This window comes from Canis lupus, chromosome 10 (genome assembly GCF_003254725.2).
Source record: "Canis lupus dingo isolate Sandy chromosome 10, ASM325472v2, whole genome shotgun sequence".
Taxonomy (NCBI): domain Eukaryota; kingdom Metazoa; phylum Chordata; class Mammalia; order Carnivora; family Canidae; genus Canis; species Canis lupus.
In genome coordinates this window covers 1,965,706-1,990,921 of record NC_064252.1, presented here as the reverse complement: position 1 = coordinate 1,990,921, position 25,216 = coordinate 1,965,706, and the positions used below count along the sequence as shown (strand labels likewise).

Genomic DNA, 25,216 nt, shown 5'->3' with positions numbered 1-25,216 from the left:
GATCAATTACAATAAAAAAAATTTGCTTCCAGGAGCACCCGGGTGGCCCAGTCTGTTAGCATCTGCCTTTGGCTCAGGTCATGATCCCAGGGTCCTGAGTGATAATCCTACGTGGGCTCCCAGCTCAGCGGGGAGTCTGCTGCTCACTCTCCCTCTCCTCTCTACCCCTTTATCCCCATTCATTCTCTCTCGCTTGCTCGCTTTCTCCTCCTCTCACTCAAATAAATAAAAACCCTTAAAAAATTTTTGCATCCAGTGAGAATGGATGTCAGCAGTGTGTGGGGGTTAGGAACAACAGGGTACTGTGGGATAGCAATGTTATTTATTGCTCCAAGTTCCTGGACCAACCTCCATCATCAGCCCCTTGGGCTTTCTCTCTGGTAAAATGGAGGTATTACAGGGATGAGGGCAGCAGATAGAAAGGCCCTGAGCCTTAGAATCTTCTATTACAGGCTGATGACTGGAAGAGTTTCTTTATTTATAGACTATTGATTTATTCTGGAGAGAGATTTTGAGGGATCTGTTTGAATCTTGAATGAGATGTGTACTGTGGATCTTGCCAATATCGGTTGAAGATTTGCCCATAAAGACCACAGTAGCTGATCCAATAGGGACAGAGGGTCAGTGTCCCCAGACTCAGCTATACTATAGAGAGAGACACAGCAAATAAAAGATGTGTCACTTAATTCACCTAGTTGGCAATTTTGATTACTACCGTCAAATTCTAGAATTATTTCTCCTTTTGGGAGAAAGATATTTCCAGCATGGTATTTTTCTAAGAAATCTTGGCCCAGGGATGCCTGGGGGGCTCAGCAGTTGAGTGTCTGCCTTTAGTTTGGGGCATGATCCTGGAGTCTCAGGATCGAGTCCCACATCTGGCTCCCTGCATGGAGCCTGCTTCTCCCTCTGCCTATGTCTCTGCCTGTGTGTGTGTGTGTGTCTCTCATGAATAAATAAATAAAATCTTAAAAGAAAAACCTTGGCCCAATAAATAAATAGGGGTGGAGGAATTAAAGAAAAAAAGGTGGGTATCTCCCAAAAGGAGAAGCCTAAAGAAAAGGGAATAGGTTCAGACACAGGAACCTGTGTAGGCTTATTAGAGGCCCCCACTGTTTGAACCACTTTAGTCAAGGCAGGGAAGGCTTGACAATGGCTTGGGTTGAACACCCTAGAGTATAGCTCCCTTGTCAGTAAGGACAGAGAAAGATTCATTCCCACCCAGGAGAATGGTTTATCCAAGTCCATTATGAGGGAGGATTGGGAAAAGCCCCAGTAGTTCCTCAGAGCACCATCATTAAGAACTGGAAGGACAGGGACTCCTGGGTGGCTCAGTGGTTGAGTGTCTGCCTTCAGCTCAGGGCATGACCCCAGGGTCCAGGAATTGAGTCCAACAGCCGGCTCCCTGTCAGGAGCCTGCTTCTCTCTTGTCTCTCATGAATAAATAAAAAAAAAAAAAAAAAAAAAAAAGAAATCTTAAAAAAAAAAAAAAAAGAAGAAGAATTGGGAGGACATTGGAAAAGCTGGCTAAAAGGCTAAAGGTGTCTGGAGTGGTTAAGGTTGTAACAATCTTTATGTCTTCCTCAATTTCTTTCATGAGTTTTCTAAGTACAGATCCTTCGCCTCTTTGGTTAGATTTATTCCTAGGTATCTTATGGTTTTTGGTGCAGTTGTAAATGGGATCAACTCCTTAATTCTCTTTCCTTTGTCTCATTATTAGTATATTGAAATCCAACTGCCACTTTGCTGAATTCCTGTGTGAGTTCTAGCACTTTTGGGGTGGAGTCTTTTGGGTTTTCCCAATAGACTATCATGTCATCCGCAGAGAGTAAGAGTTTGAGATCTTCTTTGACAGTTGGGATACATTTTATATCTTTCTGTTGTCTGATTGCTGAGGCTAGGACTTCTAGTACTATATTGAACAGAGGTGGTGAGAGTGGACATCCCTACCGTGTTCCTGACCTTAGGGGAAAAGCTCTCAGTTTTCCCCCATTGAGGATGATATTCACTGTGGGCTTTTCATATACGGCTTTATGATATTGAGGTATGTTCCCTCTATCTCTACATTGTAAAGAGTTTTAATCAAGAAAAGATGCTATACTTTATCAAATACTTTTTCTGCATCTATTGAGAGGATCATGTGGTGCTTGCCTTTAAAAAAAAAAAACTAATGTAGCATATCATATTGATTGATTTGCAGCTGTTGAACCACCCTTGCAGCCCAGGAATAAATCCCACTTGATCCTGGTGAATAATTTTTTTAATGTACTGTTGGGTCCTATTGGTTAGTGTCTCAGTGAGAATTTTTGCACCCATCTTCATCAGGGATATTGATCTGTAATTCTCCTTGGAAGAATAAATATTGTTAAAATATCTATGCTACCTAGAGTAATCCATACATTCAGTGCAATCCCTATCAAAATATCATCAACTTTTTTCACAGAGTTGGAACAAATAATCCTAAAATCTGTATGGAATCAGAAAAGACTCCAAGTAGCCAAAGGAATGTCAAAAAAGAAAACCAAAGCTGGTGGCACCACAATTTTGGACTTCAAGCTATATTTCAAAGCTGTAATTAAGACAGCATGGTCCTGGCACAAAAACAGACACATAGATCAATGGGACAGAATAGAGAACCCAGAAATGGACCCTCAACTCTATAGTCAACCAATCTTTGACAAAGCAAGAAAGAATATCCATTGGAAAAATAAAAAAAGACAAGTCTCTTTAACAAATGGTGTTGGGAAAATCAGACAGCCACATGCAGAAGGATGAAACAAGCCCATTTTTTCACACCATGCACAAAAATAGACTCAAAATGGATGAGAGATCTAAATGTGAGACAAGAATCCATCAAAATCCTAGAGGAGAACATAGGCAGCAACCTCTGTGACCTTGGCCAAGCAACTTCTCGCTAGACATGTCTCTAAAGGCAAGGGAGGGATCCCTGGGTGGCGCAGCGGTTTGGCGCCTGCCTTTGGCCCAGGGCGCGATCCTGGAGACCCGGGATCGAATCCCACATCAGGCTCCCGGTGCATGGAGCCTGCTTCTCCTTCTGCCTATGTCTCTGCCTCTCTCTCTCTCTCTGTGACTATCATAAATAAATAAATAAATAAATAAATAAATAAATAAATAAATAAATAAAATTAAAACAAAGGCAAGGGAAACAGGCAAAAATGAATTATTGGGACTTCATCGAGATTAAAAGCTTTTGGGGGCATCTGGGTGGCTCAGTGGTTGAGCATCTGCCTTTGGTTCAGGTCATGATCTCGGGGTTCAGCTCCTCAAAGGGGGAGCCTTCTTCTCCCTCTGCCTGTGTCTCTCCCTCTCTCTGTGTGTCTCTCATGAGTAAATAGATAAATTTTTTTTAAAAAAATATTAAAAGCTTTTGCTCTGCAAAGGAAACAGTTGACAAAACCAAAAGACAACCGACAGAATGGGAGAAGATAATTGCAAATGTCTTATCACTTAAAGGGCCAGTATCCAAAATCTGTAAAGAACTTATCAAACTCAACACCCAATGAACAAATAATCCAATCAAGAGATGGGCAGGAGACATGAACAGACATTTCTCCGAAGAAGACACACACGGCCAGCAGACACATGAAAAAATGCTCGACATCACCCAGCATCAGAAAAATATGAATCAAAATCCCAATGAGATACCACCTCACACCAGTCAGGATGGCTAAAATTACCAAGTCAGGAAACGATGGATGTTGGCAAGGATGCGGAGAAAGGGGAACCCTCTTACACTGTTGGTGGAATGCAAGCTGGTGCAGCCACTCTGGAAAACAGTATGGAGGTTCCTCAAAAAGTTGAAAATAGGGACTGCTGGGTGGCTCAGTGGTTAAGCGTCTGCCTTCAGCTCAGGACGTGATCCCGGGGTCCTGGGATGGAGTACCACATCAGGCTCCCCGCGGGGAGTCTGCTTCTTCATCTGCCTCTCTCTGTGTGTCTCTCGTGAATAAATAAATAAAATCTTTTAAGAAGAAATTGAAAATAGAGCTACCCTAAGACCCAGCAATTGCACTCTTAAATGTTTACTCCAAAGATACAAAATGTAGTGCTCTGAAGGAGTACCTGCACCCCAATGTTTATAGCAGCAATGTTCATAATAGGCAAACTATGGAAAGAGTCCAGATGTTCATCGACAGATGAATGTGATATAGAAAGATAGATATAGATATATTGTGGAATACTACTCAGCCATCAAAAAATGAAGTCTTGCCATTTGCAATGATGTGGATGGAACTAGAGGGTACTGTGCTAAGTGGAATGAGTCAATCAGAGAAAGACAATTATCATGTGATCTCACTCATGTGGAAATTAAGAAACAAAACAGAGGATCATAGGGGAAGGGAAGGAAAAATAAAACAAGATGAAATCAGAAAGAGAGACAAATCATGAGAGACTCTTAACCAGAGGAAACAAACTGAGGATCACTGGAGGGGAGGGGGTGGGAGGACGGGGTAACTGGGTGATGGGCATTATGGAGGGCACATGATGTAATGAGTACTGGATGTTATATGAGACTGATGAACTCTACCTCTGAGACTGATAATACACGATATGTTAATTAATTGAATTTATTTTTTTAATTTTTTTAATTAATTGAATTTAAATTTTAGTTTATTTTTTTAATTTAAATTTTAAAAAATTTGTAACAATCTTTTTGCCAGTGTCCTGGCTCTTTGCAATAATTACAGAAACTCTGAGGTTTTTGTTTTGTTTAGGGCCCTCCATTTGCCAGAGTTGAATATTAAAAATCTTTTTTTTAAGATTTTATTTATTTATTCATGAGAGACAGAGAAAGAGAGAGAGAGAGAGAGAGAGAGAGAGGCAGAGACACAGGCAGAGGGAGAAGCAGGCTCCATGCAGGGAGCCCGATGTGGGACTCGATCATGGGATTCCAGGACCACGCCCTGGGTCAAAGACAGGTGCTAAACCACTGAGCCACCCAGGGATCCCCAAATATTAAAAATCTTAATCAATCTGTCCTTTAGGTGTCTCATCCAGGATGTGAGTGAGCTAATGTGCCAAATTAAATCTGGAGTGGACATAGTCTCCCATTCCATCCTGATTCTTTTATTTTTTTTATTTTATTTTTTTTCATCCTGATTCTTTTAATGAAGAAAAAGCTCCCAGTTCAGCCCACTAATAAACATAGAGTCAAAGGCTGCCAGAGTGGATTCAATATCTAAAGGAAATCCAGGGACGCCTGGGTGGCTCAGTGGTTGAGTGTCTGCCTTTGGATCAGAGAGTGATGCTGGGGTCCTGGGATCGAGTCCTGCATCAAGCTTCTGCATGGAGCCTGCTTCTCCCTCTGCCTATGTCTCTGCCTCTCTCTCTCTCTCTCTCTCTCTCTCTCTGTGTGTGTGTGTGTCTTTAATGAATAAATAAATAAAATATTTAAAAGTATGTCTAAGGAAAATCCAGATTTTTTTCTGAAAACAATCTGAAATTGATTATAATAGTCATAAAGAGACCCATCAGATTTTTGTGAGAAATCCTAAACTTTGTTCCAATCAACAGCCTTTGGAAAAACAACTGCAATTGCTTGGTGAAGGTTTTCAGCGACGGTTCTAGCATTTTGCCCAAAGTTAGGGGCTTGTTTTTCTAAATCCTGTTCATGATGTTCCCATTGGGCAAGTTTCATCCAGTGTTTGGCCTGGCCCTCACCAACAAGCATGTGGACTACCTGATATAAATTTGAGAACCCAGGTTGGTAAGTTTGAATAACTGCCAAATTCTTCAGCAAACCTAAGGGGATCCTCAGTCACTTTAACAAACTCCTTAATAGGGATCCCTGGGTGGTGCAGCGGTTTGGCGCCTGCCTTTGGCCCAGGGCGCGATCCTGGAGACCCGGGATCAAATCCCACGTTGGGCTCCCGGTGCATGGAGCCTGCTTCTCCCTCTTCCTGTGTCTCTGCCTCTCTCTCTCTGTGACTATCATAAATAAATTTAAAAAATCAAAAAAAAAAAAAAAGAAACTCCTTAATAAAGAAGCTGTGGTCTATGTATACAATGGAAAATTCCTCAGCCATTAGACCATTAGACACGACAAATATCCACCATTTGCTTCCATGTAGATGGAACTGGAGGGTATTATGCTGAGTGAAAGAAGTCAATCGGAAAAGGACAAACATTATATGGTCTCATTCATTTGGGGAATATAAAATTAGTGAAAGAGAATAAAGGGAAAGGAGAGAAAATGAGTGAAGATATCAGTGAGGGTGACAAAACATGAAAGACTCCTAACTCTAGGAAATGAACAAGGGGTAGTGGAAAGGGAGGCAGGCAGGGGGTTGGGGTGACTGGGTGATGGGCACTGAGAGGGCACTTGGGGGGATGAGCACTGGGTGTTATGCTAAAAGTTGGCAAATTGAACTCCAATAATTTTTTTAATAGTAAGAAATAAATCACTATTATCTTAAAAAAAAAAAAGAAACTCCTTAATTCGGAAACATAAGAAATTGGGGTTTATTTGGAGCCTCAGAAGACTTAACTTTAAAGGGACAGGTTCTAATGAGTTCAGAGGAATAGGAAGGGGAAGAGGTTAGGAAGGTGGTGAAGTTCGATGAAGGAATTAGAATGGGGAAACTGAGCATCTAGAGAAGGAGGAGGTGGTGCAGAAGGGAAGGTGGGTGACAGCCCCCTGAGGGGCCCTGGGCACGTGGTGGCTGCTCAGTGTTTGAAGATAAAGAAAATGAGAGGGGAGAAAAAGACCTCAGAAGCCTTTTTTGTCCTTCTACAAGGTTTGTTTCCCTCTGTTAATCTAGAAATTGTATTTTGCAGAGAGGCAATTTTAGATTCCTAGTAACTCTTGGAAGCTTCAAAGTACCAACCAAAACAGTCATCCTGTTCAGTTTTAACCATTTAGAGCTACTGCTGCCCAATTCTGCTTGGAGAAAAGTAAATGTAGGGAGATAGAAAGTTCCCTATAACGGCCATTGGTGTTCCTTAATTACTTTTAGTTAAATCGGTCCATTTAGTTAGCAATGTACACAAGGAAAAACCAGGGATTTTTTTTGTTGGAATTTTGCTAGGTAGGGGGGAGGTTTGTATTTTTTTTAAGTAATCTCTGTGCCAACATGGAGCTCCAACTCATAACCCTGAGATCAAGAGTCATATGCTCTTCTGACTAAGCCAGCCAGGCACCCCAAAGCAACAGTTTTTAATTGTCAAACTGGCCAGAGGCCCAGAAGGGAGGGTGCCCTCAAAGCATTTCGATGACCAGAATCTCTCATTTCTTTTTCTTTTTTTTTTTAACATTTTATTTATTTAGTTGACAGAGAGAGAGAGCACAAGCAGGAGCAGTGGCAGAGGCAGAGGCCGAGGGAAAGGGAGAGGGAGAAGCAGGCTCCCCACTGAGCAGGGACCCTGATGCAGAGCTGGATCCTGGGCCCCTGAGATCATGACCTGAGCTGAAGGCAGACCTTAACTGACTGAGCCACCCAGGCACCCCTGGGATCATTTCTTAGAGGTTTTTCTGTAGAGCAAAAAGAAAAAAAAAATCCTAAATAGCAGGAACTGTCTGGTTCCAAAAGAGTATAGGACCAATGGCCGAAAGAGTACTCTTAGGAAAGACAAAGCCTTAGGATGGATCCTGAATAAAGCCTGGAGAGATCAAAGGACAAAAAGAGCAGAGCTTGAGATGCAGGAGAGACTCACTCTCAAACTCCAGAGTGGGCAAGAAAGTTCTGTGGGTACTGGCACCTGTATGCTCACCAGCCTCTGATTGTTGGGGGTCTTTTCTGGATCCCACTTCTGATCATCAAGTAATATTGACCTTAAAAATAAAACTGTTACTTTAAATTACTGTTCAAAAAAATTAAACTGTTATTTTACCAGTAAATATGGGTTTATTCAGGAATAGCAGAGAGTTGCAATTTGGGACAAGCAGGCTATGGCAAAAACCATAAGCTGGTTCTGCAAACAAAGGAGAGGAAAGTTATTTCATGGAAAAGAAGGAGGAAATTTATAAGCAGACAGATTTTATAGGGTCACTTCCCATCATAGGACTGAGAGAATTCAAGAGAAAATCCTCCCTTCCCTTCAGATAAAATGAGATAATATATTCCAAATATATATTAAAAAGAGAATCCATGATAAGAACCAAAACCAAAACCAAAAAAAAAAAAAAAAAAAAAGCATCTCCTTGAACTGGAAATGGAGATATGCGGGCTAGGGGCTGACATCACAGGGGAAAGAAATAGCAGCCCAGGAGCCAGCTCTTTGGAAAGTCAACGGATGTTCTGCGGTGTGACAGGTGGTTGTATGAGGTTGTGACCGGGCTGGGCTCTATGCACGTAGAGCTGCTTGCCTGGAGAGACTGCAGAGAGACTTAGGCTACCCAGCCCTCTAGGCTACCACGCTGGATTAGACTAGGCCTGCAGTTGGCTGCATCACACCTGGATCCAGATCCCTTGTGTGTTCAATATAAACCTGCATTCTGGACTGGGGGGACAGTCATAAAACCACTCGGTTTGGGGACACGCAGCGGAGAGAGAGGGAAGCTTCCAGCTCCAACACGGACTGGCGTACTTCGTACCCATTACAGCCCTTTCCCATGTGTCGGGGTGTGCGGCAGAAGCTGGACTGCTAAAAACTACATTTCTCTGAATTCCTTGCAGTTAATACTCCTTTATCAATCGAACGCGTGTCGAGGAAACATGAATTGAGACAAGCCCTAAATTGGGAGAGGAGGGATGACCCCGAATGGCAAGTGTCCACTTTGTGGGATGTAAATTGTAGTACAGGCCAAGGGTTCTGCAGTTTGTAGCTTCCTGTTTTCGGAAGTTTGTTGCGATTGTGACCGCAGTTTTGCTGATACCAAAAGAATTGTATGATTCTGGAGACTGGGAGGTGATTCTAAAAGTTCTGCCTAAAGCAGCGTTTTCAATTGAGTTTTGTTTTTTTTTGTTTTGTTTTGTTTTGTTTTTAAGATTTTATTTATTTTTGACAGAGAGAGAGCCCACAAGCCAGGGGAGCAGCAGGCAGAGGGAGAAGCAGGCCGGAGCAGGGAATCCGATGCGGGGCTGGATCCCAAGACCCTGGAATCATGACCTGAGCAGAAGGCAGCCACTTAATGGGTTGAGCCACCCAGGCATTAACACCATAACAGGTAGTCAACAAGCTCAGGGAACAAGAGAATTCACTCTAGAGTAAATGGAAATAATAGAGCAACTCCCCCCCCCAAAAATTGAAATAAATATATTTAACATCCTCAAAGATAAGGAAACTAAAGAGGCATGAAAAAGAAATGCAATAAGCACTCGTTGACTGGAATTATTTTAAGGTATTTTAATATTTTAATATTTAGGGGTAGAAAGTCACAATGTCTGCAATGAACTCAGCAATAAGAATGGGTGTGTATGTGTGTGCACGTGTGCAAGTGCAGGAGAAAAGAGAGAGAAAGTCACTATTCAGCCGAGGCTGAATATCACCATCAAAGAAAGAAATGCTGAGATACAAGGACTAGCACAAGTTCTGTTAGAAATTCTAAATTAGGGGATCCCTGGGTGGCTCAGTGGTTTAGCGCCTGCCTTTGGCCCAGGGGGCGATCCTGGAGTCCCGGGATCGAGTCCCACATCGGGCTCCCGGCACGGAGCCTGCTTCTCCCTCCTCCTGTGTCTCTGCCTCTCTCTCTCTCTATCATAAATAAATCTTTTTAAAAAAAGAAATTAATTATTATAATTTCACTGTTAAAATTTTTTACTACTCAATTTTTAAACATGTGACAGTAATGCGCTGGAACAATTTCTCAGACCATAATTGAATTACTAAATAGATGCTCACTTTCCACTTAAATAGTGCAGAAGCAAGACTTTCTTTTTAAATTTTTGCTTTGGGGGAACCCTGGGTGGCGCAGCGGTTTGGCGCCTGCCTTTGGCCCAGGGCGCGATCCTGGAGTCCCAGGATCGAGTCCCACGTCAGGCTCCCGGCATGGAGCCTGCTTCTCCCTCCTCCTGTGTCTCTGCCTCTCCCTCTCTCTCTCTGTGACTATCATAAATAAATTTTAAAAAATAAAATAAGTTTTTGCTTTGAAAAAAAAATAAATAAATTTTTGCTTTGAAATAATATCAAACTTCAAAACTTGGAAAATATATACAGTGTCTCCACGTAGCTTCACCATTTTTTTGACATTTTGTCATATTTATTTTTATCACTCTCTTCCCCTTTCTCTCTTTATATGTATATACATACGCATATACACAAATTATTGTTTAATGTATTACATATGGTATACAGCTCATATAAAGTGTCATGAATAGTTATTAAATGAATACAATATAAATTATATATTATGTATACCACATGTACCTATATATATATATACATATATATATATACACAACACATACACATTACACATTGTATCATTTATTTTTTTCCAAGCAAATTGAAAGTAGATTGCACACATCATGCCACTTTATCCCTTAACACTTCAGGGTGTGTGTTCTAAGAACAAGGGTATTTTCTTAGGTAACCAGTTATCAGTTTCAGGAGATTTAATGTTTACCATTATTCTTTTTAAAAATATTTTTATTTATTTATTGAGAGAGAAAGGGAGTGAGAGAGAGCATGAGCGGGAGGGAGGGGCAGCGGGAGGGGGAGAAGCAGACTCCCCACTGAGCAGGGAGCCCAAGGAGGGGCTAGATCCCAGGACCACAGGATCATAACCTGAACCCAAGGCAGATGCTTAACTGAATGAGCCACCCAGGTGCCCCTCCATTTATCTTTTAATGAAAACCAAACTTTAAGCTATGACCTACAGTCCAATTTGATCAGGTGTCCCCCAAAATATCTGTTATAATATTTTTCCCCTCAAGGACAGGATGCAGTCTGGGACCACATGTTGCATTTGGCTGCTTCTTTAGTCTTTTACCCGAAACAGTTCCTCAGCTCTCCTTTATTTCTCATGACATTGACATAAAAAAAAAAAAAAAAAGACTGGCTAGGAGCTCATGGCTGGCTCAGTGGGTTGAGCATCCTGGCTCCCTCCTCAGTGGGGAGCCTGCTTCCTCCTCTCCCTCTGCCCTCACCCTCTCCCTTGTGCTCTCTCTCTCTCTGTTCTGTCTCTCAAATAAATGAATACCCACAAATCTTTAAAAAAAGAAAAGAAAAGAAAGACTGACTAGTGTCCTTCATATATCTAAAATATTCCTCACTTGGGGTTTGTGTGTTTGCTCACATTTAGGATCCAGTTATACATCCCAGCCAGAAAACTACAGAGGTGATGCCCTGTCTTTCTCCAGGTAACACATCTGCAGGCACACAGTATGCGTCTGCCCCTCATCGATAATAGCAAACTTCCCCTGCCGCTTAGAGTTAGCACTCATTGATGATTCTAGCCCAACCCAATTTTTACTATGATAGCTGCAAAATTATTTTCCATTCCATCCCTTTGTTTGTATGCATTGGTTGGCATTTTCATTTATTTATTTATTTATTTATTTATTTATTTATTTATTTATTATCAGTGTGGATCATGGATTTCTGTTTTGTGAATGGTTTATAATTCATTCCTATCCTAAATTATTTTGGTGCTCAAACTTTCCCATATTCATGTAGTAGAAGCCCTTTCAAGCTGACTCCTATTTACGTCCTTTTAACATGCTCCCCCCTCCTTTTTTTATAGTACTTCATTGCTTTCTGACATTGCAGGTTCATCTTTAATTTTTCCTGTACCAACCCTGGGATAAAACTGGGAATGCATCCAAGGAGGCATGTTCCTTTTAGTGGAAAGGAGTATTAGATTTGGGTCTTTTGTTGATTACTACTAGCGTGTGTTTACTTCTAGGCAATGTTTATGTACATAGCTCTGCCATTTCTGAGCATCACTCCTTGTAATGTTGGCACAGTTATTAAGACACCTTTCCTTTCTAAAAGTACCAATTAAGCAACAGCTCCTGGACTTGCAAAATTTGGTTATTAGTGATAGTGGTAGATTTTCTAAAGTCACCAATTATTTACAGCCACATTCATCAATAAGTGGGGTTTAGGCACTCATTGAATCTGAGATAGCCAGGTGATTTGTTTGACAAATGAATAATAAAATATATATATTTATATTTATATCAAGAGAGAGAGAGAGAATGCTGTGTGAACTACAAGCAAGGCGGACTTTATAGCTTCCACTCTTACCCATTTGCTGCCCTGAGATTGCCTTGCCCCATGTTAGCTTATCTGGAGGGTGAAAGGCCACATGAAAAGAGAAGTTTGACCAAGAGCCAATAGCAACCTCCCATCACGGGAGTGATGGCAACTTGTATTATCTAGCCCCAGCTGAGCTGCCAGATGGCTGCAGCTACATGAGTAACCCAAGGCGACTATCAGAAAAACCACCCAATTGCAATTTTGTGTCCTGCTTAAAGGAAATCCTTTCTTGGAAAAACAGAGCTTTTCCCCTAAGGTCAGGAACATGGCAGGGATGTCCACAATCACCACTGCTGTTCAACATTAGTACTAGAAGTCCTACCTAAACAATCAGACAACAAAAAGAAATAAAAGGCATCTGGATTGCCAAGAAGAACTCAAACTCTCACTCTTCACAGATGACATGATATGCTATCTGGAAAACTCAAAAGACAAATATTGGGACAAATAATCCCATAATTACTAGAACTCATACAGGAATTCAGCAAAGTGGCGGGATATAAGATCAATGCACAGAAACCAGTTGGCTTTCTATACACTAATGATGAGACAGAAGGAAGAGTAATTAAGGAGTTGATCCCATTTACAACTGAACCAAAAACTATAAGATACCTCAGAAAAATGTAACCAAAGAGGCAAAGTACCTGTATTCAGAAAACTATAGAAAACTCATGAAAGAAATTGAGGAACACACAAAGAAATGGAAAAACGTTCCATGCTCATGGATTGGAAGAACAAATATTGTTAAAATATCTATGCTACCTAGAGCAATCCATACATTCAGTGCAATCCTTATCAAAATACCACCAACCTTTTTCACAGAATTGGGACAAATAATCCTAAAATTTTTATGGAACCATAAAAGACCTCAATTAGCCAAAGAAATGTTGAAAAAGAAAACCAAAGCTGATAGCATCACAATTCTGGACATCAAGCTGTATTACAAAGCTGTGATCATCAAGATAGCATGGTACTGGCACAAAAACAGACACATAGATCAATGGAACAGAACAGAAAACCCAGAAATGGGCCCTCAACTCTAGTCAACCAATCTTTGACAAAGCAGGAAAGAATATCCAATGGAAAAAGAAAAAGTCTCTTCAACACATGGTGCTGGGAAAATTGGACAGCCACATGCAGAAGAATGAAACAAGCCCATTTTTTCACACCATGCACAAAAATAGACTCAAAATAGATGAGAGACCTAAGAGCGAGAGAGGAATCAAAATCCTAGAGGAGAACATGGGCAGCAACCTCTGTTGTGACCTCAGCCAAGCAACTTCTTGCTAGACATGTCTCCAAAGGCAAGGGAAACAGGCAAAAATGAATTATTGGTACTTTATCAAGATTAAAAGCTTTTGCGCTGCAAAGGAAACAGTGGACAAAACCAAAAGACAACTGACAGAATGGGAGAAGATAACTGCAAATGTCTTATCACTTAAAGGGCCAGTATCCAAAATCTATAAAGAACTTGTCAGGGGGGATCCCTGGGTGGCTCAGCGGTTTAGCGCCTGCCTTTGGCCCAGGGCGCGATCCTGGAGTCCCTGGATCGAGTCCCACATCAGGCTCCCGGCATGGAGCCTGCTTCTCCCTCCTCCTGTGTCTCTGCCTCTCTCTCTGTCTATGATAAATAAATAAATAAATCTTAAAAAAAAAAAAAAGAACTTATCAGGGACTCCTGGGTGGCTCAGTGCTTAAAGTGTCTCCCCTCGGTTCAGGGCATGATTCTGGAGTCCTGGAATGGAGTCTCATATCAGGCTCCCTGCATGGAGCCTGCTTCTCCCCCTGCCTGTGCCTCTGCCTCTGCCTCTGTGTTTGTATTTGTGTGTGTGTGTGTGTGTGTGTGTGATTAATAAATAAATAAAATCTTTTTAAAAAAGAACTTATCAAACTCAACACCCAAAGAACAAATAATCCAATCAAGAGATGGGCAGGAGACATGAACAGACATTTCTCCGAAGAAGACATCCACATGGCCAGCAGACACATGAAAAAATGCTCAACATCACTCGGCATCAGGGAAATACAAACAAAACCCCAATGAGATACCACCTCACACCAGTCAGGATGGCTAAAATTACCAAGTCAGGAAACGATGGATGTTGGCAAGGATGAGGAGAAAGGGGAACCCTCTTGCACTGTTGGTGGGAATGCAAGCTGGTGCAGCCACTCTGGAAAACAGTAAGGAGTTTCCTCAAAAAGTTGAAAATAGAGCTTATAACCTTATAACCCAGCGATTGCACTATTAGATATTTACTCCAAAGATACAAAATGTAGTGATCTGAAAGGACACCTGCACCCCAATGTTCATAATAGGCAAACTGGAAAGAGGCCAGATGTTCATTGACAGATGAATGGATAAAGATGTGGTATGTATGTATATACAATGGAATACAACTCAAGCATCAAAAAAAAAAAAAAGAAGTCTTGCCATTTGCAATGATGTGGATGGAACTAGAGGGTACTATGCTAAGTGAAATGAGTCAATCAGAGAAAGACAATTACCATATGATCTCACTTATCTGTGGAGTTTAAGAAACAAAACAGGATTATAGAGAAAGGGAGGGAAAAATAAAACAGGATGAAATCAGAGAGGGAGACAAACCATAAGAGACTCTTAACCAGAGGAAACAAACTGAGGCTCACTGGAGGGGAGGGAGTGGAGGGATGGGGTAACTGGGTGATGGGCATTAAGGAGGGCACCTGGTATAATGAGCACTGGGTATCATATAAGACTGATGAATCGGGATCCCTGGGTGGCGCAGCGGTTTAGCACCTGCCTTTGGCCCAGGGCGCGATCCTGGAGACCCGGGATCGAATCCCACGTCGGGCTCCCGGTGCATGGAGCCTGCTTCTCTCTCTGCCTGTGTCTCTGCCTCTCTCTCTCTCTGTGACTATCATAAAAAAAAAAAAAAAAGACTGATGAATCACTGACCTCCACCGATGAAACTAGTAATACAGTATATGGTAATTAATTGAATTTTAAATTTTAAAAAAGGAAATCCTTTATTTTTGAGGGGGGAGGGGCAGAGGGAAAGGAAGAGAGAGAATTTCAAGGAGACTCCTTGCCCAGCATGGAGCCCGATGTGGGGGCTCTATCTCACAACCCTGAGATCATGATGTGAGCCAAAATCAAGAGTCAGATACTTAACCAACTGAGCCACCCAGGCGCCCCAAAGAAAATCCTTTCTGAATATTTCCAAAAGCAGACTACAATTGTTGTTCTCACATATTTTTGAACTTTTATTCATGTATGATATACCTACAGTAAAGTATACAGATTGTAAGTGTGCAGCTCAGCATATTTTCACAAAATAAACACATTTGTATCATCAGCACTCAGATGTAGAAACATAATTTTAATAACAGGACCCAGGTTGCCTTTACCCCCTTGTAGATAATATTCCCCTCCTTTGGAGAGAATTATAATCCTTACTACAAATATCATCTTTCTTTTTTTTTTTAGATTTTATTTATTTATTCATGAGACATACACACACACACACACACACATACAGAGGCAGAGACACAGGCAGAGGGAGAAGCAGGCTCCATGCAGGGAGCCCGACGTGGGATTCGATTCCGGGTCTCCAGGATCAGGCCCTGGGCTGAAGGCTGCAGTAAACCGCTGCGCCACCAGGGCTGCCCTTACTACAAATATCATACATTAGTTTTGCATGTATTTAGTAAGTAGTTATCATACCATTTAATAAATAGTATCACACAGAACTGTAATACGTAATTTGTGTTTTCTTTCAGCATCATGAGTTATTGTGTATCGTTGGAGACCATCCACTCTCAGTGCTATAGAATAGTCTGTATTAGTTATTGGCTGCTGTGTAATACATTACCACAAATTTGGGGCCGTGAAACAGCAAACTGTATTCTATCAGAATGATAAGAGAATTCGCATATCACAATAAAATTCTGCGAACAGTTCTCTTAAAATCTTTATGGGTATTTTATGAATCTTACTGAGATTAACTCACTAATTACAAGAAAACCATAGCTACTTTGGGCTTCTGCATGGACTGTGGACAGACAACGCCTTCTTAAAAGTCTTATTATCAGATGGAACCATCCACTGAGGCACTGCCTCAGATCTTTCTTAACAAAGGATTTGTGGGTTTTTTAAAGATTTTATTTATTTATTCATGAGAGACACACTGAGAGAGGCAGAGACACAGGCAGAGGGAGAAGCAGGCTCCCTGCTGGGGGGTACCCCTGATGCAGGACTGATCCCAGGACCTCTGGATCACGACCTGAGCCTGAAGGCACTCAACCACTGAGCCACCCAGGCATCCCTTCACAAAGAATTTGCATTCACATCCTTGGCATTATTTTCAGATCTGTTTTCTCGAGAGTTCCCTAGATATGATCTTTGCCTGGAAGCCATCTTTGGATTTTAGTATCACTGGTCCTTGGGGAGGCTAAGCAGTGTCCAACCTAGCAATCCCCAGCTCCTTTCTGTTCAACATGCCTTCCTTTAGCTTATCTCTTGCTTTTCATTTTGACTGTCAGCAGCAAAAAGAGACCAGATGGCACCTTCAATATGCTGCTTAGACATCTTCTCAGTGAGATCTTCAGTTCATTTGGTGAGGTTTCTACCTCCCACCCCACCACAGGTACCAGAATTGCCAAACATAGCAAGATCTCCGTTCCTTGGGTTCTCTTACTTTGCCCACTTCCCTGCAACTGCAACATCCTCAAAGGCCATCTGACTTCTCACAAGCTCTTCAATATTTCTTGATCTTCACTGACACTCCTCAAATTCCCTCCTGCTTCTGCCAAGCCCCAGGTCCAAAGCCATTTCCACAATTTCAGGTTTCTGTTATGGCAGCACCTCATATCCAGACTTCGGCCCAGCCCAAAAGCTAAAACCCATGCATAGGAGCCAATTATATACACTGTCCTGAATCTGCTTGCTTTTGCTTAGCAACTTTGGAGATCATTCAGTATCAGTAGATATAGTGTAGCCCAGTGTCCCATTGTCTGAGTGAGCTAGATCTTTAAATTTTAAAATGATTAATATTTACAATGTAAAAGACTAACACTTTAAATGTTAATAGATTTGCCAATTGCTCTCCTAAGTTGTATTAATTTACACTCACAACAATGTATGGCACAGGCTGTTTCTCCACATACCTGTGACCATGCAGTGTGTTAGCAAACTCTTTGGCCTTCACTAACTTGGTAGCCAACATTTCAGGGGGTGGTGTGATAGGTGAAACAGGTGAAAAGGATTAAGAGGTATAAACTTCTGGTTATAAATAATTCACTGGGATGAAAAGCACAACATAGAGAATATAGTCAATGTTGCAAAAATTGTGTTAAAAATTTCAGTCTTTCTATTTTGCATTTCATTTATTATGAATAAGGTCAAGTATAATTTTATACATTTAAAAGCCATTTTTATTTTTTCTGTCACCTGCCTAATCGTGATTTTTGTCCATTTTCAGGTAGTTGATCATCCTATTGATGTTTCAGAGCTCTTGAGGAAAATAGAGCTTTATCTGTCTTACATGTTGGAAAAGTTCCTTTCACAGTTTGTCATTTATATCTTAAGTTTGCTTATAGAAATTCCTTCACCCATGGTTTTTGCATAGGCAAGTTTATTACTATTCCCTTTATATCTTGCTTAGAGAGTTTTTCTTCCTCTGCAAGATTGTAAAAAGAAACAAAACAGAACAGAACACAAAAACTCCATGATTTCCTTTACTGGTTTCGTTTTTAACATTAAAATTTGATAGATCTGGAATTTATTTTGGCATAACGAGAGTGAGAAACCCCCCTTCCCTCCGTCTGATCAGTCAGTTCATTGAACAACCCATCCTCGCCCCCCCCCCCGCGTTCTCATTGTCTTCTACCCTCTTTAAGGTGTCTTTCTTTTTCTACTAGATCTTGACACATCTTTTATTAGAACCATGAAACTAGAGGACTTTGGGTAGTACCGTGAGTCCTGCTGTAGCGCAGGGAGTCTAAATGGGTCCGAGGCTTGCGTGCGGAAGCCGGGAGCCGACCTAGCCACTTCTCCCTCCGGCAGGTCTGCTGTAAGGGGCAGTTGGGGGAAGCAGGCCTTTGGATCACTGCTGGAGGTTTGCTATTTGATTGGGGTGGGGGGAGGACGGGAGGGAGAGTGTGAACCTGTCCTTATTAGCCACGCAAAGTCTTTATTTTCCAGGACCTAGTCTGGTTTCTTTTATGGCACCCTACCCACCCAAATCTTCCTTAACATGGAGTGGCAGGGCGCCCCGCCCCGTCGCCTCCAAAGCCCTCTTGGCGGGTCCCGGTCTATCGTCTGGAGGACACGGAGGCTCCGGGCGCCCAGAAGCGAGCGGCGCCCCGCAGTGTCCTCGGCGCCCACCAGAAGGCGCCCGGGCGCCCGCGGTCCCCGCGCCCCCGGAGCCGCCGCCGCACCGCGCCCGGGAGCCGAGCCGCCGGGAGCCGCCTGAGCCTCCCCTCCTGGCAAGCGGCGCGCGGGCTCGGGCAGCCCCGCGGAGCTCCGGGCTGGGGTGCACGGTTTCTCAGCTCCGTCCACCCCCCCGCCCCCACCCCCCCTCGCCGCTGCAGGAAACGCCCAGAACCGCCGCGCGCCGCAGCCCACAAAGCCCGGAGCGTCGGAGCGCGGGAGGGGCTGGGCGAGCCCGGGACGGGAGAGGATCCCCCGGACACAGGCTCGCGCCCGGCTCCCCGCCCAGGCCGCCTCCGGCCCCATGAAGACCCCCCGGCCGGGGCCGAGAGCCTCCAGCAGCCCGGACGGAAGCCCTGCGGCGGCCTTGCAGCCCTAGACAGGTCAGTGCCCGCGCGGGATGGGGTCGCGCTGCGGCGGGAGGCTGCGCGCTCGCCGCCCCGCGCCCAGGTCACACCGCCCGCCGCACCCACAGCGCCCGCGATTCTGCATTTTGCATGACAGGCAAGGTGTGGAGCTCACCGGGGGCCGGGTGATGCTCGGGCGGGGGCGGCGGGGCCGGCCGGGCGAGGACCCGCGGAGGCAGGGCGTTCTGGGGTTCGCTCCCCCCCCTCCCCGGCAGGCACCGCGTCCGGCGGCCCCTGCATCAACGCGCCGGGCCTGGGCGTGGAGGACACCGAGACGGAGATGCGGGAGGAGAATAAAGGAGGCTGCAGCCGCGAGGCCCGGGAGGGAAGCGAGGAGGGCGGGGGAACCATTCGCTGGGCGCAGCCCGGCGCGCCGCTGCGGAGGGCGCGGGGAGCCGGGAGCCGGCCGCAGGCTCGGGGAGCACCGGCCGCGGGGTCCCAGCCCACGCCTCTCCGCCGCGCCCTTCTCACCCTCCCTCCCGCCCGCCAGGATGCGGCTGGGCCGCCGGGCCCTCTACGCGCTGGTGCTGCTGCTCGCCTGCGCCTCGCTCGGGCTCCTGTACGTGAGCACCCGGGACGCGCCGGGCCTCCGGGCACCCCTGGCGCTGTGGGCGCCCCTGCAGGGCCCCCCCAGGCCGGAACTGCCGGACCTCGCGCCTGAGCCCCGCTATGCACACATCCCCGTCAGGATCAAGGAGCAAGTGGTGGGGTGAGTGCCAGGAGTGCTGGCGGCAGAGCGGCCCCCGCGGGGGGTGGCGTGCGCAGCCTTTGTCTCCCCGCACTGCTGAGCTCTGGTGTCTGGCTTCTCCTGACGAGCGGGGGTGGGGTGGGGGGTGGGGGGTTTCTAAGTCTTGAGCTGGGGAAAAAACAATCCCTCCTCCCAGAACCTTGTCGTGGTGATGGGAGGGGAGGATGTGCAGGCGGAGGAGGGCCCTCAAAGACTTTCTGATGCCCTGACGGTTCCACGTGAAAGGGGCCCCATGTGGGGTCCTGAACGGTGAGTAGGCAACTCTGAAATTCTAGCAGTTGGCCCTGTTCTACACTCTGTAAAATCCAGATTTGGGGGATGAGTCATGCCATGGGTGGTCTCTCCTCCTGGAAACTATTTGGAGAGCAGTGTTTAAGGGGACAGACATGGGATGGGCAGGGTTGAAAGCCAGCGTGCAGGGCACTGTGTAAATGCTTTGTGGGGCGACTGCAGCTGTATGGCTGGGCTCTGATGACCCTTCGTCCCTCCTCCAGGCTGCTCTCTGGGAACAACTGCAGTTGTGAGTCCAGCGGAGGGAGCCTTCACCTCCCCTTCCAGAGGCAGGTCCGAGCCATTGACCTCACCAAGGCCTTTGACCCCCAGGAGCTGCTGGCTGCCTCTGCCTCCAGGGAGCAGGAGTTCCAGGCCTTCCTTTCAAGGTACCAGCCTGAAAGGAGGGCGTGTCCCTGCAGCTGTGGAGCCTGGGAGGCCGGGAGGGAGGGCTGATGGGAAGGAGAGCTCCTCCGCATAGGATTCCTTCTCTGTCCTCCGCTGCCAGGAGCCAGTCCGCCGCTGACCAGCTGCTCATAGCCTCCGCCAACTCCCCTCTTCAGTACCCCCTGCAGGGTGTGGAGGTCCAGCCCCTCCGGAGCATCTTGGTGCCAGGTGGGGAGAATGAGCCTAGGGGATGACCCAAGCCACTTGGGGGTGACAGAGCTCAAGATTGGGTGAGGAAGAATGAAGGAAGGTTGGGATGGGAAGCGGGGGAACTCCTGATGAGAGGGACTTGAGGGTGCCTGGGGGGCTTAGTTGGTTAAGCGTGTCTGCCTGGGCGCAGGTCATGATCCCGGGGTCCCAGGCCATAAAGAGCTATTGCTTTAATGGGAAGGAGTAAAAAGTCAGTTACTTTAGGCTGCTGCCCAGCATGTGCCCTGCTGTGGCCTCAACAAAGAGGGATGGTGAGAAGGTGTGTGCTGTGTGTGATGAGGGAGAGAAGAGAAAGTGAAGGCTGGCTGTGATTCTTACTCCCTCTCCTTCCTCCCAGGGCTGAGCCTGCAGGCAGCTTCTGGTCAGGAGCTTTACCAGGTAAGAGGACACGATGCTGGGAAGGCCAGGTGGGCATTGAGGATGCTGGAGGGAGCCCAGGCTGCCCAAAGAAGGGATGGAGGAACCAGGGAGGCAAGAGGGTCCGAGGCCTAACCCTGTGCTCTCCAACCCCCACCCCCAGGTGAACCTGACTGCCTCCTTGGGCACCTGGAATGTGGCAGGGGAAGTGACTGGAGTGACTCTCAATGGAGAAGGCCAGCCAGATCTCACCCTCACCAGCCCAGGGCTGGACCATCTCAACCGGCAGCTACAACTGGTCATTTATAGCAGCCAAAGCTACCAGGCAAACACAGCAGACACAGGTGTGAGGCCTGGGTGGAGGCATGAGCAGGCTGGGTGAACAGAGAGCCCAGAAGTGCTGGAGCGGGCAAGTGACAGAGGATGTGGGAGACACTCGGGCAATGGCCAGAACTGCCCAGTCACACAATGGGCATTTCAACTAGGCCAGCAGGGCCAGGGAGGGAGAGAAGGGGCCTTTGTTCATCTGGGGCCAGAGCAGGCCAAAGGGAAACCCGAGCCTTGGGTGTGTACCCCCCTTCAGGCCAACCATGGGGGCCCAGGAAGTGACCTGCCCCAACTCAAGTTCTGTTCCCAACCCACCACTTACTAGAGGGCAAAGGGCTTTATAGCCCAGAGCTCCCATTTCTCCTCTAGCAAAAGAGGCACAGCTCTCCAAAGCTTGCTACACCAAACCTGCTCCCACTTTGGGGCCTTTGCACTTGCTGTTCCCTCTGCCTAGAATGCTCTTCCCCCAGATTTTTGCATGGCTGGCTCCTTCTTGTCATTTGGATCTCAGCTCAGATGTCTCCTCTTCATGATCACATTACTTGTTTTATTTTCCATTCAATGCTTACCAATGTCTGAATTTTATTTACTTAGCTTGAAACCAGACTGACTAGGTTCCTATCTCAATTTTGTTGCTTAATAGTTGTGTAAATGTAGACAAGTTACCTAAATTATCTATGCCTTTTTCTGTAGTGGGAATCTACTTAATAGATAGCTCATGGGGATTAAGTGAGTTCACATATTTAAGGTAACTTAAAAAGTGCCTGCCACATAGTAAATGCTCAATAAGGTTAGCTTTTAATTAAATCTCTTTTTTAAATTTTTATTTATTTATTCAAGAGAGACAGAGAGAGGGGGGGGGGGCAGAGACACAGGCAGAGAGAGAAAGAGGCTCCACACAGGGAGCCCGATGTGGGACTCGATCCCGGGACTCCAGGATCACGGCCTGGGCCGAATGCAGGTGCTAAACTGCTGAGCCACCCAGGGATCCCCTAAATCTGTTTTTTAAAATTAAATACTTTATTTTATTTCTCCCGCCCATTAGAATGTTGGTGCCAGGGGCCTAAAAACTTTGCATTCCTGTCCACCAGGGCCCAGAAAGATGGTACACAGACTAGGCACGTAAATATTGATTTACTTACAAGGGAATGTTATCCCAGCCTTAAGGAGCACGGCTTTGTATCCTTTCTTCCCAGTCCGGTTCTCCACGGAGGGACATGAGGCTGTCTTTACCATCCGCATAAGACACCCTCCCAACCCTCGGCTTTACCCACCAGGATCTCTACCCCAGGGAGGTGAGGTTCATGCATGTGGGGACCTAACTCCAGCGCTGGTGGGGAGAAGTTGGGAGAGGGCGACCCTGGGGGAAGACTCTTCTTGCTCCCCGCTTCCCACTCGGGGTCTCTGCACCTAACCCCGCCCCTCACTCCCAGCCCAGTACAACATCAGCGCCTTGGTCACCATTGCCACTAAGACCTTCCTACGTTACAATCGGCTCCGGGCGCTCATCGCCAGCATCCGCCGCTTCTACCCAACGGTCACCGTGGTCATCGCCGACGACAGCGACAAGCCGGAGAGCATCAGAGGCCCCCACATCGAGCATTATCTCATGCCTTTTGGCAAGGTGCGCAGCCAGGGAGGGTGAACCGCTGAGCACCAGAGGGCGCCTTCAGTGTCTGAAAGTCCCTAGAGTAGTGATTCCAGAACTACTGGATGCCTGTTAGGCATGGCAATTCCGGGACCGTGAGCTCCAGCGGAGCAGGAATCGCGCCTGCCTTGCTCGCACTGCGTTCTTAGAACGTGCTTAGCACCTAGTGAGCGCTCGCTGAATAGGTGAGGGATGAATGCATGAATGAATGAGGGGCACTAACACCTTGCCCCAGGACGGTGACTCGGGGCCCTGGCAATAGGAAAACAGCTCTGGACTAAAGTGCAGGGAGGCGTCAGGAGAGAGGGAAAGGTGGCAGCGGGGCGGGGCCCTCCTCTGCGGCGTCACCAACCATCCATGCGCTCGCCCAGGGCTGGTTTGCAGGCCGGAACCTGGCCGTATCACAGGTGACCACCAAGTACGTCCTGTGGGTGGACGACGACTTCGTCTTCACCGCGCGGACGCGGCTCGAGAGGCTTGTGGACGTGCTGGAGCGGACGCCGCTGGACCTGGTAGGGGCGGGCCCGCCGGACGTGGGTGGGAGACGGGGCCCGGGCGGCCCTGGGACGGGCCCACGGGGGACCACGCTGCGAGCCCGCCCGCGGAGCCTGGGGCGATCTGGGGCCCGCAGGGGTGGAGCGAGAGAGGACGGGCCGGGAACCCGGGGGGTGTGCAGGTCCAGCCCCCACCCCACCCCCGTGTCCCTGCGCCCCCGGGCCACCCTCCCACTGCCCGCAGGTGGGCGGCGCGGTGCGCGAGATCTCGGGCTTCGCCACCACCTACCGGCAGCTGCTGAGCGTGGAGCCCGGCGCGCCAGGCCACGGGAACTGCCTCCGGCAAAGGCGTGGCTTCCACCACGAGCTCGTGGGCTTTCCAGGCTGCGTGGTCACCGACGGCGTGGTCAACTTCTTCCTGGCGCGCACCGACAAGGTGCGCGAGGTGGGCTTCGACCCGCGCCTCAGCCGCGTGGCGCATCTGGGTGAGTGGCGCCCCCTCCCGGCCGGGCCGCAGGGACACCGCGCCCCCGGGGCGCTGGAGGCACCACGTATCCCGCACCCACCAAGAGTTACCGAGAGCCCACCCTGCCGGGCCGCACACCACTCAAGCCTCCACGCCCAGCACAGCCACTGCCACCCGCCACCTTTACTCCACGGCCAGCTGCGTCCCCTGTTCAGGCCACCCTTCTAGAGCAGCCCGCTCAGTGCACCTAGTGCATATTTAGGTGTGTGTTGGGGAGGCCTGGGTGGGGCTCGTTATCAAAGCACAAGGTTAAGAATGTGGAGTCCATTTTATGGAAGAGTGAAACTAAGACCCCAAAGAATTAATTACTAGCCCAAGGGCCCTGGAAATGGGGCCCCTTCATGTGCACCCTCCATACCCCAAATCTCAGTTCTCCCTGAAGGGTTGGCTTTCTGTACCCTTCAGACCCTTCACTGAGTACTCTCCCTCCCTCCACCCCCAGAATTCTTCCTGGATGGGCTTGGTTCCCTTCGGGTGGGCTCCTGCTCAGACGTCGTTGTGGATCATGCATCTAAGCTGAAGCTGCCTTGGACATCAAGGGATGTGGGGGCAGAGACTTATGCCCGGTACCGTTACCCAGGATCACTGGATGAGAGTCAGGTGGCCAAACACCGCCTACTCTTCTTCAAACACCGGCTGCAGTGCATGACTTCAGAATGACGGCCACTCAGGGCCTTCAGACTGTCAGGCTGGGCCTGCCGCCTCGTCCCTGCCAGGAATTTCTAGCAAACCCCACCACCCAGTGACCACTCCACTGACTGTCCCCGATCCCCTTCAGAATGTGATCCCAAATAGGGACTTGTCCTGGTGACACTCCTCCTTTCTGCGAGTGCCCAGGGACGTGATGGAGCCATAACTCGTCCCACAGCCAGTGCCAAGTCCTCCCCCTACCCCTTTCTCATGGGGCAGTAAGTGTGGGGGGGGTCGCTTTCTAAGTGCCAAAGAGCCCATGGGGACCCTAAGAAAACTAAAGTGGAACTATTCTTCTCTCATCTTCTTGGGACTGAGGGATTGGGGAAGCCCCCAACATGTATTCCCAGGGCTGTGCTCCTCTTCCTCATCTCTGGATCCAGGACTCCGCACCGGCTCTAGCCCCACCCCCCATGGAGACAACGGTTGACTCTGGAGCTGGAGTGAGGCCTGGTGAACACACATTTCATGAAAGCCATTCGTAGTCGTGTCTGCAATGCTGTGGGCATGGAGAAAGGGGCACC

At 47.0% G+C, this 25,216-nt stretch overlaps 1 protein-coding gene across 1 annotated transcript in view; it reads left to right on the top strand.

The window, feature by feature from the left end:
- The window catches only part of B4GALNT1 (beta-1,4-N-acetyl-galactosaminyltransferase 1), a 33,419-nt gene extending 8,249 nt beyond the window's left edge, over window positions 1–25,170 (top strand). Inside the window, exons 2-13 of the mRNA XM_025476832.3 lie at window positions 11,201–11,258; window positions 18,730–18,951; window positions 19,466–19,684; window positions 20,218–20,382; window positions 20,502–20,608; window positions 20,988–21,028; window positions 21,171–21,351; window positions 22,531–22,629; window positions 22,768–22,958; window positions 23,354–23,494; window positions 23,721–23,961; window positions 24,445–25,170. Of these exons, the coding sequence (XP_025332617.1) occupies window positions 11,201–11,258; window positions 18,730–18,951; window positions 19,466–19,684; window positions 20,218–20,382; window positions 20,502–20,608; window positions 20,988–21,028; window positions 21,171–21,351; window positions 22,531–22,629; window positions 22,768–22,958; window positions 23,354–23,494; window positions 23,721–23,961; window positions 24,445–24,662 (1,883 nt within the window). The 3' untranslated portion in view covers window positions 24,663–25,170. The remainder of the gene's footprint in view (window positions 1–11,200; window positions 11,259–18,729; window positions 18,952–19,465; window positions 19,685–20,217; window positions 20,383–20,501; window positions 20,609–20,987; window positions 21,029–21,170; window positions 21,352–22,530; window positions 22,630–22,767; window positions 22,959–23,353; window positions 23,495–23,720; window positions 23,962–24,444) is intronic.
- The last annotated feature ends 46 nt before the right edge of the window (window positions 25,171–25,216 follow it).